This window comes from Rattus norvegicus, chromosome 15 (assembly GCF_021556685.1).
Source record: "Rattus norvegicus strain SHRSP/BbbUtx chromosome 15, alternate assembly SHRSP_T2T, whole genome shotgun sequence".
Classification (NCBI taxonomy): domain Eukaryota; kingdom Metazoa; phylum Chordata; class Mammalia; order Rodentia; family Muridae; genus Rattus; species Rattus norvegicus.
This window is the reverse complement of record NC_141548.1, coordinates 43465001-43484534: the sequence shown is the minus strand read 5'-3', so window position 1 is coordinate 43484534 and position 19534 is coordinate 43465001. Positions and strand designations below refer to the sequence as shown.

At 44.6% G+C, this 19534-nt stretch overlaps 1 protein-coding gene across 2 annotated transcripts in view; it reads right to left on the bottom strand.

Moving 5' to 3' along the window:
* Window positions 1–244: 244 nt before the first annotated feature.
* The window catches only part of Nuggc (nuclear GTPase, germinal center associated), a 45122-nt gene continuing 25832 nt past the window's right edge, over window positions 245–19534 (bottom strand). Inside the window, exons 12-20 of one of the 2 annotated variants that reach the window (XM_087585282.1) lie at window positions 18148–18253; window positions 17324–17457; window positions 12532–12696; window positions 8820–8977; window positions 7455–7593; window positions 6143–6251; window positions 5510–5646; window positions 2793–2883; window positions 245–1881 (exon numbers count right to left, since the gene is read on the bottom strand). In XM_087585282.1, the coding sequence (XP_087441408.1) occupies window positions 1736–1881; window positions 2793–2883; window positions 5510–5646; window positions 6143–6251; window positions 7455–7593; window positions 8820–8977; window positions 12532–12696; window positions 17324–17457; window positions 18148–18253 (1185 nt within the window). In that variant the 3' untranslated portion in view covers window positions 245–1735. 2 annotated transcript variants of the gene reach the window in all.

Sequence of the window (19534 nt, the reverse complement as noted above, 5' to 3'; positions counted from 1 at the left end):
CTTAGGAACATTGATAACAACCTGTAAATACACAGAGCAGAATCTTAACGTCACCTGCCATGGCTTCTCACTCTCTCCTCCTCCTGTCCCTCCTCTCTCGCACTGGTCTTTAAAAATGCATTCACAGTACAAGATAAGCCAGATGTGGTGCTATACATATGAAGTTACAGAACTTAGGAGCTGAAGAAGGAGAATTTCTAAAAGAGAAAAGACAAAAGACCTGCTTTTTTTTTTTTTTTTTTTTGCATTAGATAAAATAATGGATTTCACTGCTACAGGTTCTGGTTCTCTCTTGAAGATGGCTGAGGGAGCAGAGGGTCTGTGAGGGCAAGAATTGGCATTTTAATAGCAGTCCTATCATAAAGGGCTTACTAATTACTAGTATAATTTGGGGAATTCTTATAGCATCATCATTAAGAATTAAGAAACCATCTATTTGTTTTTATAGCATCACTACAAGACAGTACATCTTCATTGTTCTGCAGAAATCTGCTCAAAAGCGTAGTCTAATATCTAGCAATTGTTATATATATTTAATAGTAACAGGAAAAGCATATTAATAGCAGGAATCTTTCCTCAAATGTAATATCTTTGGCCTTGCCTAGAAGAATAAATCCATCATGGTTTTACGGTCCATGCTGAACCATCTTAAGAAGATCACTGGCTAGTTTTTAGCTTCTCCAAAATGTTTCCTGGTCTTTTACTGTAACAGAATTTGAAAACAAAGTTCAACAGTTTTGTTTCAGCTCCTACACAGCAACCAGCCTTTAAGAATACCATTCTTGGGTGCTGGGAATATGGTTAAGAGGACTGGTTGCTCGTGAAAAGGATCCGAGTTTGATTCCCACTCCCAAATAATAGCTCACTATCATCTGTGATTCTGATTCTAGGTGATACAATGTCCCCTTCTATCCTCCATAGGCACCAGGTACATACATGATGCACATAAATACATGCAGACAAAACGTCCATATACATAAAAAATGATTTTTTTCAAATAAACTACCATTCTTCAAGACTGCAGAATTGAAGGATTAACAAACTGACAAGTTAAAAACACCTATATTCCAGTTGTATAGCTGTCAATATGAAGTGGAATTTTCTTTAAAATACCTACCAACAAAGCACACATAGGGGTCCAACTGACTTCTGTTTAGAGGGGAACCGAGCACCAGTGTTTATCTCTCTGCTTTTTGATTGCAGGTGACGTGAGCAGGACTTCGCACTCCTCTGGCCATCGGTCCCCTGCCATGATGGACTCTTTAACTCTGAACATAAAACCCTTCAGTTGCTTGTCCCAGTGTATTGTATCACAGCCACAGTAAAGTAACTAAATACCTTGGTCTCGGGTTTATTTGCAGGGGGGCAATATTGTCTCTTTCTCAAAGTCTCATCACTAGTGAAGTAGGAAATAGAACCTGGTACCTAAGGCTGAACTTTGTAACTTTCTACTTGACATTTCAAATGTGTGTATAATTGTCTTCAGTGATTTATAAGATTCTTGTCCTTATAGCTTAAGAGTCCACTCTGGAAAACAATTTTTTGTTGGTTTTTGTTTATTTTTTGCTTTTGGCTATGATACCAGAAATAATGATGTAGCAGTTTTGTGTTATATAGAAATTCCAAATAATGAGGAATGGTTTTTATTCTGTTTCAAAAAAAATTAGCAATAATTCTGGTTCTTTGGCCTCAGGCCTGTTTTTATCTCTTTACATCTAAGCCCCTCCTCCCTAAACTAAAGCTTTGTTCCGTGGGGGCCTGCTTTGCTGGGGGACATTCGCAGGAGGAAATCTTGCATGCCCCTCCGCAGTTGTGCGTTTTCAGCGACCTCCCTCAGGCTTCTGTGGAGCTTTTCCATCTCTTTCTGTTCATTCCGGACATCTGCAGAGAAGCAAACATACATGTGCACTCAATATCCTCTCAAGAATTCCTCATGATGAAACCCTCAGCAACCCTGTCACTTGTAAAATCTAGAATCATCGGATAATCCTATCCCCTTGTTTTACAAATAACACAATCAAGCCATACAGTGTCTTTGTCAGCTGAAGACTTATTTCAGCATGGCTCTGGGGAGGTCACTCTTAAAAGGAGCCTACCCTTTTAAAAGCCCTAGGAGGGTGGAGCGCTCAATGCAGTTGTGGGCAGGGATGGGGTAATGCCACATTCTCAGGGTCTTGGTATATCAGGAGAATCTTTTTCCTCTATCATCAGGAGATGGAATCCTTTCTAAAGAGGTAGCAACTGGGAAGAAAGGGTTGTGGAAACCAGATGGTGGGTTACCAGTTGCCAGCTACGGAAACCTGGGAGTGAGCTTACCTAGGCTGAGTCTCTTTTTCTGCATCTGAAAGATGGAGCACCAGCTAGTATTTCAGAGGACTTGGGAGAATTACACAAGATGGCACCCACCAAGTTGAAGTACTTGTCTTTGCTGGTGGGTGTGACAGTTACAGTCATTGTCTGCAGAACTTGTCCAAAAAATCCTCACCTTGATATCTTTTGTCTTTAATTTTTTATTATGCATTTTTATGTATATTTTTGATTTGCCTGCATATGTGGGTAGCGTATGTGGGCAGTACTATGGGGGTCAAAAAGAGGACATCAGATCTCCTGAGACTAGAGATACCGGTGGATGTGAGCTGCCACGTGGGTGCTGGGAGTTGTACCCAGGTCTTCTAGGAAAGCAGCCAATGCTCCCAACTGCTGAACTACTTCCCTGGCCTCATTCTGATATCTTTAAATTCAACCAGGGATTACTACACAGTTGCCTTTCATTGAACAATTTTACTATTTACCAGCCAGCTCCTTGTAGAGTCCATCTCCCTGGGGTGCAGCAAGGGTTAACATGGTAGTGATGCTGCCTTTGACCTTCTCAGTGATTCCAGGCTGCATGACAAGAACATCAGATCAGTTAGGGTGAAGAACCTGAGGGAAAGTGAGTTATATAAAATGAACCTCACTTGGTCCCTTAGATGGAGATGACCCAGAATCTGGTTGCCCAAGAATAAAGTCAGGTTGAAGCATTTGGGAGTGTGCTAATGACCCCAGAAGTTTTAGCAGAAGGACAGAGGACAGCAGTCCCACTGGCTCTGCAGCTCTTTCTTGCCTGTGAGAATGCATGGCAGGCTATCTTTTGAAGGTTGGCCAACTGAATCTGGAGCTAAGGAAGCGATGCAGCATCATTACCCACAGTCCTCTACTGCTTGAGTCCAGAGTTGGTGTCTGTTACCATTGCTCCAAGCAGCATATCTTGTTTGATAGGACTGATTCTTCCCTAAGGCCTGAAAAATGTCTTCTTGCTACTCTCAACCCTTTGAGCACCTAGAATAAGTTTCTTCCCTCTTCTGTTTCTTGTCTCCCACGGCAAACACCAAGACTCCATGGTGTACTCAACTTCTGAGGCCAGCTCTCCCCATTTCCTGCCCTTATTCCTCTTTTTCAATGCTGGAACAAGGGCCTCTACCTTGAAGAGTTAATTAAGCTCAGTTGGCCTCAGCATCATTCTCCGTAAGATCAGACAGTGGGAAAGCTGTAACTCCTAAAACCAGATGCAGTTACCTCATTGGAGACAAAGCTGCAAGCCTCCCAGTTGATCAGTTTAGCAGAGATTCATCAATTCAGTGAGTAGAATAGTATTTTGCTCTTTAGCCTGTAAGAACACTGTAAAGGAATCCATCTGCTTTTGTTTTTAGTTACTCACTTAGCTAGCTGGGTAGCTCGTTCCACAGGTAGGTGGTACATGCCCTGGCACACAGATGGAATTGGAGGGCAACTTGCAGGAGTCAGTTCTCTCCTCTCACTAGGTAGGTCCTGGGAATTGAACTCAGGTCGCCAGGCTTGGCAGCAAGTGTCTCTACTTGCTGAGCCATCTCATCAGCCCAGAGGTCAGTTTTAAACATTAGGAACTCTTCTCACATTGAATGTGTAGAAAACAAAATTCCATTCATTGTGTAGAATAAAAAAATATTTAAATAATTAAAGGTTGACTAATAATCTTGATTTTGAAAAAGATTGGGGGAGGAGGCACATGATGATCTTGCCCATTATTATCTATGTACATTTCTGGGATTTAAGCTACAGGTTAAACCCTGGACAAATGGCTGAAATGTCTATGTAACAAAGTGAACCTGGATGCAAGGTTCTCCCAGCATCCCTCAGCCCCTACTGCATGAGTCCTGAGTCGCTATCTACTGGCAATGCCTCAGGGCCCTCCTGGCTGGCATACTTCTCCCCCTGCCCTAAGTTCTTCAGCCCAGGGGCTAGGTTGTCCTTCCCCAAGCTACCCTTCCCTATATAATCCAATTACTTTACCTGATCTATTTGTCTACTCTCCTTTGGGCCACCTTGTTGCTGGTTCCCCTCCTTCTCCTTCTCCTTCTCCTTCTCCTCACATGGCTCAGGGTCATGACCACTGTGGACTCTCCCAGATGTCCCTGCCTCTGCCTATGCTCTCCCACGTCTGTAACATACTTCCTCCCAAACCATACTTAGGAGCAGTCATGTTCTTTCCTTTCTGTTTCTTTTTTGCACTCACATGTACACATGGCTAGTGTGCTGGTCCCTTTTTGGTGGCACTGTTTCATTGGGCACCTTCTGACACAATTCCTACACACTCAGTGGAAGTTGGTTCTGGACTGTGATACAATGTTAACTGACTGGACTCAAACAGCTGCTAATAAGCAAGATAGCTCTCACCTAGTCCAAGGGAAGGAAGCTCCACGCTTTATACAGCAGAGACGGGTTTCTAAACCTGAAGTAGGTGGAGTCAGGAAGAAACAGGATCCACCATCCCACTCAGGGAGGTCAGTGAAGAGTTATGGGATGCTGCCACTAGCTAGCTTCCTCTGGTGGGCAGGACAGAGGTCAGCCAAGCCTGAACAGTGGCAGACACCTTGGGAGCCTCATATGGCTGGGGAGGGGCTAGACTAAGATGAAGATCTTCTATCACTTGGGAGGGAGAAGGTAGCAAACTAAGAGACCTAAAACCAAGACGAAATTGCCCACATACACTTAGGTACAAGAGGACTTTTAGGAACCATTCCAGAAACAAGTGGACTCAAACTTGAATCTGTGCCAGGTCCTACTACCCACTGACCTATGGTCATATTCTGACATTTGCTTATCAAAATTGTATGGAGCTAAGCCATCTTCCTTATTAAAAAGAATGCATAGAGAGGATACAACAATGGTACCAACCTCACAGACATGCTAGGTGACCATAAAGATGGGAACACCCACCTAACTCTTACGGTCTTACGCTCTGTGGATGACTTTGCAGAGAGGGATGGCACAGGAAAGAGCAGAAGGAGCTGTGTTTCTAAAGTCACAGTCCTGTGACACAGCACCAGTGCTTGGTGGTAGGGAAGAAGAGACGCTGAGCACTGTGGCCATATGCTAGGCCCGGTGCAGAGGGTACCCAGCTCTTCCCGGTCCAGCTGTCCACTATTTGTCCTGTACCGGCTTCCCACCTCTCCTCCCCAGGGCTGGACGTCCCCCTGCAGATGCAGAATACCTTCAGTTGTCGAAACTGGTGCCACATCCTCTCTTGGGCCCTCTCAAACAAGCCTTCGGCCACCTGCCGCTCCACCCCTCTCCTGATGGCGTCCTTCATTCTCTCACATGCTTTCTTGCCAGTGATCTGAGCTGCCTCTGACCAAGAAAAGAAAGTTAGCCACAGCCACATGACAGCCAGGACTTGGTGAGAAATCTGTGGTATCAGAAGAAAAACCAGGCAAGCAAGCAAGCAGGAAAGCACCTGTACATGGACATATACATACATGTTGAATAATGACACCCGAGATTTAGATTAACTACCATTCAGAAAACCTAAGGACTGACTGAATCAAGCAGGTTACAGACATCACTCCCTAACTCAAAAAGAGCCTGAGGGTTGATCCCTGAGCATTTAAAAAAGGTGCAGAAAAACTTCTTCCTAAGCTACAGCCCAGGGGCTCAGGCGACAAGTAGATAAACGACATCCCTCGATTCCTGTGCCCTGGCAATTGTTTCAACATGTAGGTTGAGAGCGTCACCAGAAGTTGATTGGAAAGGTGAATTCTTACAAAGAAGCAAGCAGAGCAGGAGGCTAATAGAAAATGGAGGGTTCCAGAAACCCAGGAAGTGGAAGTGCCTCCCTGGGGACCACCTTCATAGCAGGGCTTCAGGTCATTTTGGATGGAGCTGGTGACAGACTCATAGATCTTCCTCTTCCTTCGGAGGATGTGGCTCTCCAGGCTTCCCAGGATGGCACTTATCTGAGAAGGCATGTTAACACGAGGCCATTTGGGATGGTTCCTCTGACAGAAGTACTCGGGTGTGCCTATCTGCACAATACCCCATTCCCCTGCCTCACGTTAGGCTCAACTGTTGTGATTACAAATATTGTTGACTCCACCAGATCTAGAATAACCCAGGAAACAAGTCTCTGGGCATGTCTGTGAGGGGTCATATCTATATGATCTATATACTAGCTGATCTATATAAGTCATATATCGAATGTGGGTAGCACAACTCCACTGAGTGGTGTCCCAGACTACACCAAAAAAAAAAAAAAAAAAACCAACAACAACAACAAAAAACAAGTTTACAACCCATATTCAGCACCCACTGCTTCCTGAATGTGGGTGTAATGTGAGTAGCTGCCTCCATCACTTCCCCTCAGTGGACTGCACCCTCAGACTGTGAGCCAAGATAAACCCTTCATTCCTTAACTTGCCCTGTTGGGATTTGATGGGGGAGAGTAACTCATACAGCTACCCTCATGTCACGGCCAGCTGCCAGCTCCTCGTGCGTAAGGGCTCTACCCAGAGGATTGTTATTCCCTAAAGGAGTCCCATAGAACCTAGACTCTACAAACCACCCACCCCGTAAGTCATCCTAACTAGAGCATACATCTAGGAAGCCTTTGAGATGACCAGGGATGCCAGTGTGATTCCTAGTATAGCCATGTGATTCCAGCTAGGCCTGGAAGAAAGTGAGTCACAGACAAGAGCCTGGAGTTGTCAACGCTAGCAAATGACCTAAAGTAATAATGATGATAATAGGAATAGCAACAATGATGATAATGATGGTGATGATGGTGGTGGTGGTGGTGGTGGTGGTAGTGGTGGTGGTGATGATGATGATGATGATGATGATGATGATGATGATGATGATGATAGTAATAATAATAAAGGCTGACTTTAAGCTTTGCTTCTTTGGCTCCTTCATGAAACTGGCAGAAATGATGGAGCAGCAAATGACCATCTTATTATGGGATGCACATTTTTATACACTTAAGTATTCTGTGAATATTCTGGGGTCTGAGGTACTTTACCACCTTGGGTGCTCCTATTCATTGCTTCTCCATGGAACAAAGCTTACCTCGGTGTCCTCTGCCTCCATGGTGGCTTTAGGACCTCTTCTCCCATCCCTATCCCTCCATGGCTCCTCTTCGCCATCCTCTCTGAGGAACATACCTCCTGGATCAGGAAGCTTCTCTTGTAGCCATCATGTTTCCAGCCACTTCTAACCCCAATCTCTGCCATTCTCTTCTCCAGGGACTGCTTGAAAGCATCTATGTGCTGCATCAGAGCAGGGGCAGTGGGCTTCCCATCCCTACAGAAGAAAGCAGTATAGTAGGTTAAGTGACCATGGTGGCGACTGTACAGACAAGGTGAGCATGAGGCAAGCTGATTACCCTCTATTGTTTTAAAGAGAAAAGCTGATGCAAGCTAGCAGTCATCGGATCCCCATAGTGTGCCAGGCACTGGGCTATTCAAGGTTTTTGGCCTCAAGGCCTATGTAGTCAGTGTGATGGTGTCTGTCATAGACGAGAAAATTGGGGTACAGAGGGGAGGGTTGGAATGCAAGAGATAACACAACTAATAAGAAGCAAAGGCCAGGCTCACCTTAAAACTCACTGTCAACTGCTAGTGCCTGCATCAGGGAAGGTGGGGCTTTGAGCCTTCAGGGTGGGAGGGATGAAGGGGAGTGAAAAGAAGAGGTTATCCCCTTCAGAATATCTGAGAAAGAAGAAGCAGCAGGCTACAGAGAAGAGACCCTTGGCTTTGAATCCTTGAGTTTTTCCATGAAATGGTGACAGTTCTTCATGGTCTGCCTGTTTGTGTGTAAAGGACCAAAGCCACTCTGTAGAGTTCAAGAAGCATTTGACAATGCAAACACATGCCTATCAGCACCACAGAGTTGGCTGTACTGAAAGCTGTTCTAAGTCTCTGTGATGGGGTGGTGTAGGAGATGGTATGGAATGACTCAACGTTTAAAGACTGGTAGGGATGTTCGGGGACAGAATGCTGTACTGGGAATCTGGGGAGCATATTTCTGTTGATGGAGGAAAGAGTTAAAGGTCAGGGGATGAATGGGCAGGGGGAAGGGACCATGCCTACAACTCGTTCAGGAGCATGCACACAGCAGAAGCAGACAGCATCCTCCCGGGACCGCTTTCTTTTCACACTCAGGGAAAGTTCTGAAAGCCTGGTGCTTGTTTTATTCCACACTCTCCAATCAAAATACCCTGTCTCAGGGCTCAGATCCCTAAGAAAACGAATCCCCTGCTGCATGTAGGAGATATTTGAAAAATAATGGTAATCATAATATTAGTCTGGAAGAAACATCTCCATCTGTACTCCAGGTCACCATGGGAAATTTTTAAGTAAACCAAACCAAGATGGCTTTTGTGTTTTGCCAGAAGCTAAGCTTTCCATCTCAAATAACCAGCTACTCTTTACACTTCCAGAGCCAAAAAAATAAATTCCTAAATCTGAGACTGGCTTGATGTCCCACAGATGTGTATTAATGAGAGAGTAAGATGAAAGATTCTTTACCTAAAAATGCCTCCGAATACAGGGTCGATCTGGTCATAGATGGGCTGAGACAGGGCTTCATTCAGGTCGATTCTGGCCAGAGTCCTGGAGGCATAGACGCCATTTTTCAGGCAAACAGCTTTCAGGGTCTGGTGAAAACCTTGGTTTCCTCTGCTCCTCTAGACAATTAAACAATAAATTAGCAAGTCAGTGGGAATTAACTAGAAAGCCATAGGGTCAAATTCTCATTGTCACTGGTCAAAGGCCATTACTAGGAACTATGGAGTGGAAATAGAGACAACTTAGTCTTTAAACATGTCCTTAAGCCACTGACCAATCATGGTCGAATCTCTAGGGTGACTGGAAACTCCTGCCTGGGCTTCCAAAGGGTCTCAGGCTCACATCAATCACAAACTCTGATGATTCATACTGATCATCAATTCGATAGAATCTAGAATCACTAAGGACACAAAACTCTGAGCATGCTTAATATAACTCTAGATTGAGTTAACTAAGGTGGGAAGATCAGCACTAAATGTGGGTGACACCATTCTATCAACTGTGGTCTCAGAACAAACACAAAGGAGAAGGCAAGCAGGACACCAGCATCCATGTCTCTCTGCTTGGCTGCAGATTCAATGTGACCAGCTGCCTCACACTCCTGCAGCCACGCCTTCCCTGCCATGATGGGTTGTACCCTCAAACTGTGAGCCAAACAAAGCCCTCCCTTCCTTAAGTTTGTATTACCAAGTATTTTGACACCAATATATTAATTCACCTTTCCAGACAAACTTTGATTTGCAGTCTCCTCCCTTGCCAGTCTCTATTGTCAGTCTCTAATGTCAGACTCTAATGCCAGCCTCTAATGCCAGCCTCTAATGCCAGCCTCTAATGTCAACCTCTAATGTCAGCCTCTACTGCCAGCCTCTAATGTTAGCTTCTAATGTCAGTCTCTAATGCCAGCCTCTAATGTCAGCCTCTAATGCCAGCCTCTAATGCCAGTCTCTAATGCCAGCCTCTAATGCCAGCCTCTAATGCCAGCCTCTAATGCCAGCCTCTAATGTTAGCCTCTAATGCCAGCCTCTAATGTCAGCCTCTAATGCCAGCCTCTAATGCTAGCCTCTAATGCCAGCTTCTAATTTGCTTGCTGAGCTCAGTCCCAGATCTTGCCCATCTTTATGTCTGCCTCTTACAGTGAGTGATTCAAGGAATGAATGACAGTTATTTGTAAAATAAGCAATCATGGCATAAGTTGAAAAAAAATGAACTAACAGTAAGCATATGTCTTAAAATCCCTAAGGAAGAGTACAAATTTTGTTGAATATTTAATGAAATACGATAGTGATCAATAACAGACAATAAAAGTGTGTTTGCTAAAAGTACAGTAGAGGACACCACGAGCTTTAAACAATGATTTATTTTAAGAGAATAGCTGCATAGTATGATATAATAGATGATATTATATGGCATAATATCAAATACATTGCAAAAGTGTTTTAGTCACCATGTATTGCATATTCTTTGCATGTGCAACAGCCCTAACAGGCTCACTTGTTTGAACACTTGGCCTTCAGCAGGTGGTGTTATCTGAGGAGGTTGTACAACCTCTCAGACATGTAGCCAAGCTAACAAAAATGGATCACTCCAAAGTGATATCTGCTTCTGGTTCCTGATCCATCAAGGTGTGAAAAAGCCACACTGCAAGCTCCCACCACCATCATCAAAAGAGATGTGCTAGCCCCACGTCTTCCTTCCCATGCTGGACTGTGCTCTCTAAACCGTGAGCCAAGACGAGCCTCTTCTCCATTAACTTGCTTCACAGCCTCAGGAAAAATAACGCATGAGGTACAGATTCAGAATAATTCACTTTACCAACTCTCTCGGTTTTAGACCTTTAGGTGATTTCACCATGTTAAATAAAAGACGGTGATGGTATGTGACTGCCCTAATTTCTGACCACAAAGGAACATTGTTTATCAGCTAGGTGTACATCACAGAGAAAAAGTCACTGAAAGACTAATAGAAGGGGCCATGGTGGGGTGGACTGTTGCTGAGGTCTGCAGGTGGCTGGCAACCTTCTTTTTCTGCAAACAGTGTGTCTGAAGGAGGTGCCTTTCCCGCATGACTTTATCTGCTAGCACTATTCAGTCACTTACCTCTTACAACCTGACTTATTCTACAAAGAAATAGAAACCTTGCTAGGAAACAGAGTGCCTGAATGTACTGAGACGGGGGACTTAAAACAAGAGTAAATGCCTATCATCTCTCCTTTGGGGAGGGTTTGGCTAATGCTGCAGGCCCAGGACTTTTCCTTGGGCTAATCAGGTTTGACTGGTGTTAGAGTTACCTGAATAAGGTAGGAGAATATGTTTCCAAGGGTCCTAGCTGGCACAGTATGCTGGCTTTTTGCCACAGCTGGGTGATAGAAGTTCAGGGTCACATGTTGGCAGTGTTTGCTGAGGCCTCTTTACATAGGAGGCTCATGGTCTTGCCACATATTTTATTGTTAATGTCCCAACATTCAAAGTCATTTTAAAAACAGATACGACAACATATTATCCGAGTCTCCCATCTCATCCTGCCACGTGGATAGGTCACCACCACTCCTTAATGGACCGAACCATCAGTTATGTTGTCATCCTTCCAAAGCCTAGGTGTTAAAGTCCTAAGAACCAATGTTACTGTATTTAGAGATCTTATTTAAGGAAGCCATTAAGGCTAAGTGAGGTCACAAAAGTGAAGCCCAAACTCAATAGGTTAGGTGTCCTTATGAGAGAGATACTAGGAGTACATCACACACACACACACACACACACACACACACACACACACACAGAGAGAGAGAGAGAGAGGGGGGGGCGGGGGTATAAAAGCACTATGAGCAGGCCACTGTCTCCAGGTCAAGGAAATGGACCTCACCAAACACTGCTAACACCTGACCCAAAACTTCCAGCTTCCTGAGCTGTACCTGTTGCTCAAGTCATCCCTTGTGTCTGTAATACCTTGTCATGGCTGCCTGTGCGATATGACAGAACCTTAGTCTTGCAGAATTCCACCTGTACTTACAGCGCCATCTTTGAGAAACCACATACAACTGGTTGATAGATACAACTGTTTGTGCCTAGCAAGGGGCCTGCAGGGTGCTGCTCCCTCTTTCTAATAGAATTGATAATGATACCAAAGCCAGGAGATGTTTAGGCCATATAGGTAATTCTACAGAATAGACGATCAAGAAATCTCTAAACAGGCTTGAAATACTGAATGGTTTGTGCCTTGCTCAGGGTGTGCAGTAGAACTCACTCTCAAACGATGAGACTAAAACCCAGAAGCCCAGCCCTGCCTCTGCTGAACTGCAGACTTCACTGGTCCCAAAAAGCCACAGGCAGACACCTCTCATACAGAGGATTTCCTACACAGAACTTTCAGTCTTCCCTACTATCTTTCGTTTGCTTGCTTGATTGGTTGGTTGGTTGACTGACTGATTGATTGATCTTGATTTGGGGTTTTGGAGATAGAGGTTCATTCTGTATTCCCCCAGATTAGTTGGGAACTTACTACGTAGCCCAGGCTAGCCTGAAACTCACAGCCATCCCCCAGAGTGGTAAGGTTATAGATGTAAGCAGTCATGCCTAGCTTTCTTCAAGCTCTTTCTAGAGAGTAAGGAGATAGTGGGAGACTCATTTGGAGACCAAGCTGCAGAACAGAGGTGTGTCCCCTTGAGTAGGCTACTCACCACCAGGCATGCCCCGAGGATGCGGCGGTAGGATGCCCTGGCCACCTGGACCCCCGTCCGCAGGGGCTGTTCTATTCGAGCAAAGCACTGCTCAATGGCCTTCTCCAACAGCTCCATCTTCTCCTCCACGAATTGCCGCAGGCCACCCATGCTCAGCTGTTCAGTCTAGGGACAAGGTCACAGGAGCATCAGAATCCCTAAACTCTGCTCCTGTGGAAACCCTTCGCCAGCACAAACAAGCACAAACAAGCTTCAGCCTGCAGTTTACCCAGAGTGAATTATCCTTATTGTCCCCAGAAGGTACCCTCAGTGCACAGATCTCCTTGAATTTCTTAGTATGGGAAATAGAACGAAAAATGCCTGTTGCAACTTATTTGGAGTGTAAGGTCCAGCAGGCTATTTGGGGAAGCAAGTCTGAATAATTGTCTATACTCTGGTTTCTCTTCATACCACAGAAATCTTTCATTTTTTTTTTTTTACTAAATAATAATTCAGTTATTTTGAGAACAAAGTTTCCAGGGCACAGGAGAGGGTAGAGACAAGACAGGGCATGGGGGTGACTATGACCATAATACATATGTGGGAAATCATAATGAAACAGCATGTATAGTTAACACATACCAAAATAAACATAACAGAGTTTTAAAAGAAAACACGTTTTCTCAATGCCATCTGAACCGACAAACATTTAAGGGTCTTTGAGTTACACAAAGCAGTTTTCGAGGGTAGTATTTCTCAGACTTCAGTCTGAAAATCTGAAGGGCTAAGATTCTGCATTCCTACTTAGCCTCCAAGTGAACTGATCCTCTCTGAACCTTTGAACAGCGGAGCTGTAAGAGCACATGAATAAGGCCATGATCCCATTTTCTCAGAAGAATGCTGCAGAGTGAGGAGGAAGAACATGCCCAGGCATGCATTACATGACAATGGTTTATGCAGCAATGGACTGCATAGGTGGTGCTAGGGACCTTCTAACACAATGATAATGACAGGGCCTAGGTGTGGAGGAGATGTCCATGTCTGTTCATGAAGAGACATACTGAAAGGTTCACACAACAACAAAGGTTGGTAAGAATGCATTTTCTGAGAACAAATTCCTGCTGAAACATGTTAGATGTAAGGAACAGTAAGAGAGAAACTGGGACTTCCTATGGGAGTCCAGGGCTCATTCAACAGTGAAATGTCATAGCCAACTTCCTATTATCCTAGAATTAGTTACTTCATTTAAAATCACCAATCACCCCCTTCCCCCATCCAAACTTTGTGTTAGAAACACAAACTTGACAAGAAAACGATGAAAGTTGGTTTCTTTCTTGTTCAGGAATCCAAAGGCACAGACAGAACTTGTCTTCCAATTTTCCATCAAAGAACTAAGACCAATATCGGAGGCCAAGGAATTTTGAGGAAAGCCACTGTGATTCCTTCAGACCTCCCTCAGGGACAGTCTCATCAGCCTCTGCTCCTGGGTGTTGCATGGCTTAGGTTTGAAGGTAAGGATGAGCCAAGGGGCTGCACCCCAGAGTGGGCAAAGACCAGCAAACAGGGACGGGACATTTCCCAAAATACCTTGTCCTTGTGTTTGTAAAACAAACCACCCACCCACAGCATCACGTTTGATTCATTTTCCACAGGCACTTCCAAAAGCAATCTTGTGTTGGGCAAAAAGGCAGACTTCACCCCGCAGAGCTTTTTCAAGGAAACTGGAAGGTCAAACCCTTCCCCAGCCGTTTCGGAGGACATCAGTCAAATCAGAAAAGAAAAAGAGTCTTGGATGCCAGGAGCTTTGCTGTGTTTTATCTCATGCAGCCAAAACAAAACACAGTCAAAGAAAAATGACAAAGAGACAAAGGCAGCCGCGTCCAATCCCCTCTATAGGCTCTTTCAAATCAGTCATTGGCCAACTTTCTGCCCTGCTTATTTCCACATTGAGGTTGGATTTCCTGTCTCTGCCATCTTGTCACCTGTCAGGCTCATCCCTGCCTTAGTTTCCCCAGGTCTGGACCAGCTCCAGAACCTTTCCCAAGAGCCTACTTAGTCCCTCTCTTTCCCAGTTAAAAAAAAAAAAAAAGTCAGATGACTTGATCCTGTAGATCTGATAGACAAACCTAAGTATGGAAATAGACAAAGATCAACCAAGTGAGAAAAGCAAATGCTGTCTACTCAGAACTACTACTGATGGAACCCCTCTCCCTGTGCTTAGTTAAAGATTCATAATTGGCTTTCTCTGGCTAGTTAGGGAAATTAGTCATCAAGCCCTGGCCACTTGGAACTGCTACAGAAGTTATTGTCCAACTATCCAGATTGTTACCAGAGATAGCAGTCTGATCTCCTGTGCGAGTCTTCAGACTTGGAGACAGAAGACTGGCTTCCTGGGTGGGGTATGGTGGTAGGGGCTGCTTTGCTGACACTTTACAGTAGGGTGTGAGTCTGGGTTCTGTTTTCATATACAGTCTTGCTGATGCCTGAATACTCAGTCTCTTAGAAAGAAACAGTGTAGTTAGCAATTGGGTGTAGGGACTTATTTTTCTCCCTACGTCTCCAACTCTTTATTTTGGCAGTCTTCACTGTTGGGGTGAGGGAAGTCATCTTATTAAAGAGAAACCTGTCCATTTCTGTGACGAAACATAATTTTAAATAGACATTCCACAGGTCTGCATTCTAGACTGGGAAGACAAATGTTTAAATTTGCCAAAATGCCTCTACACCAATCCCCTTCCCTTCATGGTGTTACTCCACTTCTGTTACGTTCAAATGTGAAATGTTCCCCGACAGGCCTGTGTGTGTGAACCACTCATCTCCACCTGGTGGCACTGTTTGGGGAGACTGTGGAACCCTTTGGACATGGGGCCTAGGTGATACACACAGGATCCTACGTCATCAGAAGTGGACCTTAAGAGCTATAGGATAGCCTCCCATCTTCTCAGAGCTCCCTGTTACCTATTTGGTCCCCAGAATGTGATCAAGCTGAGCTGCAAGCAGCCCACCACCATGGCAGACTGTGCCCTGAACTGTGAGCAAAATAAACCTTCCTAAGGTTGGTTCGTTCGTTTGGTTGTTTTTCCCTGATGGGTGTTTTATAACAGCAACAAGGAAAGTAATTAATACAGACTGAGATTCTGAGAGCAACTTGGGAAAAGAAGCCACCAAGGGCCAGTTAAGGTTTACACAACATGGCACTAACATGGATATCTTGTATGAATTAGCTAAAGCATGGACATCCAGGGGGCAAAGAGTCAGCACAAAATGGCTGATACCTGGATATCTGGAACCCATAAATCATATATAATCCATTATATAATTATTTGGGGCAGAATTTTTCTTCTGTGTGATTCTATATGAATATGACCTTGAGGTCAGAAGCCCAAATCTTTGCCTTTGTCATTCCATGTTCATCAGTCAGTCTACCTCCATGTGGTCTGTGAGCCAGTTTACACATGTGTCTGTGTGTGCCACGGTACCTGCCTAGCAGCCTTCATCTAGAGTAAATCAGTAGTTGTTATCTGCCTCTGTGTCCTCACAATCTCTCTAACCTCCAAAGCCCCCTTCCTTTCCTTGCATTGGAACATGGACTTTGCAGTGTACCAGGACACAAAGGAAATCCACAGGCAGATGAAGGAATCTTTTGGACTGTAAGGATCATCTCTGAGACAATAAAGGCTTGTCTGTAGCCCACTAGATTGTCTATAAGCCAAGTAATCCCAGTCATCATTTAAACACATCCCATCTTGTTCAAGTCTCAGGAGAAATGCCAAATATCCAAGTACTGTCACAGTTTCCTTTCAATACATCTGTCCAGGTAAAGTCTTCCTTTCTCTTTTACCTAAATGTTACGTTTTTTCATCTTTTTGTTGTCATTTTCTTCTAGACTCTAAAGGCTTTTCAAGATATCCTAAGTCAACTTTCTGGTGTGTAAAAGGGGGATGCCCTATTATCCAGGTTTGTCATCGTCTCCTGCGATAATCATGACCAGTCAGAGAAGGAAACAATTTATTTATATTAAAGGTTACGGTCCATCACGAAGGGAAGCTGAGGCAGGAATTCAAGGCAGAAACTGTAGCAGAGACATTGAAGGAATGTGGCAGCCTAGTTTGCTCCATCTGGCTTACAACGCTACCTTTCTTATACAGCCTATGCTTACCCGCCCAGGGACGGAAATGCCCACAGTAGGCTGATACCTCCCTACATCAAGAAAATCCCTCCACCAGACATACCAACCGGAAAGTCTGATGGAGGCACTTCCATAGTTGAGGTTTTGTCTTCCCAGGTGTGTCAAAACTGAGTTAACTATAACACCTACCCAGGAAGAATGTAAGAGAACCCAGGGGCCTTCCTAACTTACATCTGCGCAGGCAGAGTGTGGGGCAGCCCAGGGGTCTTCCTAACTTACACCTGCTCAGGCAGAGTGTGGGACAACCCAGGGGTCTTCCTAACTTACACCTGCTCAGGCAGAGTGTGAGACAGCCGGGGGTTGGGGATCGGGGGTGTCTTCCTAACTTACACCTGTGCAGGCAGAATGTAAGACAACCCAGGGGCCTTCCTAACTTACACCTGTGCAGGCAGAGTGTGGAACAGCCTAGGGGTCTTCCTAACTTACACCTGCTCAGGCAGAGTGTAGGACAGCCCAGTGGTCTTCCTAACTTATACCTGTGCGGGCAGAGTATGAGACAGCCCGGGGGGAGGGGGTGTCTTCCTAACTTACACCTGTGCGGGCAGAATGTAAGACAACCCAGGGGCTTTTCTAACTTAACAGCTGCGCAGGCAGAGTGTGGGACAGCCCAGGGGCCTTCCTTACCAGCAGGTTTTCCTCAGAGTTGAAAGTGTCTGTGAGAAGCAATAGGCCAAAGGCTTCAGTGACGTACTTGGTCACCAGCCTCCTCTTCTTGTCCAAGAGCCTTTTCCTAATATATTCTCTTAACTTGGGGATCTCTGGAATTTAAAACCAGCACAAATAATGTTGAAACATTTGTGACAATCCTGATTTGGGGAACGTGTCATACTTCTGCTCCTTAAGCACCATTCATTCACCCATGTATACATCTGTGTAGACATAATCTCTGTTAGTTTTAGGCCAAAACCCAACTTGAACCCTCATCTAAATACCAAGAGCCCTCGGACACACATGGGCCTCAGGATTCTCAGCTTTCCTTTGTGCTCAGGGCCAACATACTCTTAAGTCTGGTTTTCCCTTTCATCTTTGCACATGGGGGATTATTTGCTCCTCATTTAGACTCAAAATTATGCAGAGAAAGGAATCATGGCCTTCTAATTTCTCTGCCTTACAGACATACATCCAAAATACATTTGTTAACTATGGGTAATTGAAGAATCACAAGCAATACACCAAGGAAATGAGAACCCAATGCCTTGACTTTTACTAACTCTGGTAAAATTTGGATGAGAGAAAAATTTTGGTCTCAGACACGCAACAATGCAAGGAGGAAAAAATTATACACACACATACACACATAGCACATAATACATGCTAATAGGATTAGAAACTGTAGTTAAGTGGGAATGAAACTTTGCTATGGCAAGAAAAATTCTAGAGCAGGATGCTTAGCGTGCCAAGCTTATTCTTTCAAATGTTAGTGGTTGAGGTTAAAAAATAGAAATTACCACTTTCTTCCTCAGTAAGGAGGGCCTGCTGCCAGTACTCATGGGCACTGACTGTGTACACCAGATCCGAGGCTTCCAGAACCTTAGAGTCAGCTGGCAGTTTCCTCTGCAGCGAGGGAGACATGTAGAGAGCAGAATAGGTCAGGTATGTCGAAAGAAGCACCACAGAAGCCCCGAGGGAACTCACAGCAAACTCACTGCGTGCCTCAAGGAACAGACATGAAGTGTATGTGTGTGTGCACACGTGTGTGCCCGCGTGCGTACGTGCATGCATGTGTGTGTGCATGTACACATGCATATTGAGGTCAGAGGTCCATGTTTAGTATTTTCCTTAATTACTTTCCACATTGGTGCAATTACACTTATGATTACAGTTGTGACCACTATCAGTTGAGTCACAGATTCCGGTATCGTGGTTGCCAGCATGCCTCAAGCCACCTCCTACTCTGCCTTCCAGCACCAGGAATTCAGGCACCCACTACTACACTCAGTTTTTTATGTGGGTGCTGGGGATCTGAAACTAGGATCTCCTATTTGCAGAGTAAGGACTTTACCAATAAGACACCTCCCCAGCTAAAATGATTCCTATTGCCAGCTGTCCACTCTTAGCAAGGCCACAAGGAAACTGATATCTGGACAATACTCTCTTAACTGTGAAATTAAATTTTCAATTATAGCAGGAAATGCATAGTGAAAATTATTCAAATGTAGGCATGCAGAAGAGGATCCTTTTTGAATGTTTTATAAGTAATACGGGACTGGGGGTGGGGCTCAGCATCGGGGTGTGGCTTAGCGTGTGTGAGGCCCTGGGCAACTCCCAGAACCAAACACTGAAAGCACAAAAATATGCATTGTTGTCACTGGTAACTGGAACCACCGTGTTCCTGCTCCTGGAGGTCTGGCTGTCACAGGCTCCCCCACCCCCACTCTGAGTAGTAGATACACTGGCGATGCTGGCGGTGTCTAGAGCTCCCCCATAGAGCACATAATGCAAATCAGAAGGGTGAAGTGCTACTGTTTTGTTTTGTTTTAAACAGCTGGTTTAAAAACAGTTCCCAGCACAAGGCCAGACCAAGAAATGTCCTAAAAAAACAAAACCATCCTCATGTCCTAAAAAAGTTAAAGTTTGTTTTTAAACAGTTTTTTTTTTTTTTTGAGAATTTCACTCAATGTGTTATGATCAAATTTACCCACAACTCCTAACTCCTCCCGGATCCACAAAAGTTTCTTACTCAATAAACGTACTCGGGGTTGGGGATTTAGCTCAGTGGTAGAGCGCTTGCCTAGCAAATGCAAGGCCCTGGGTTCGGTCCCCAGCTCCGGAAAAAAAAGAAAAAGAAAAAAAAAAAAAAAAGATATGTCCCTATCACCCTAGACTCGCCAGGAT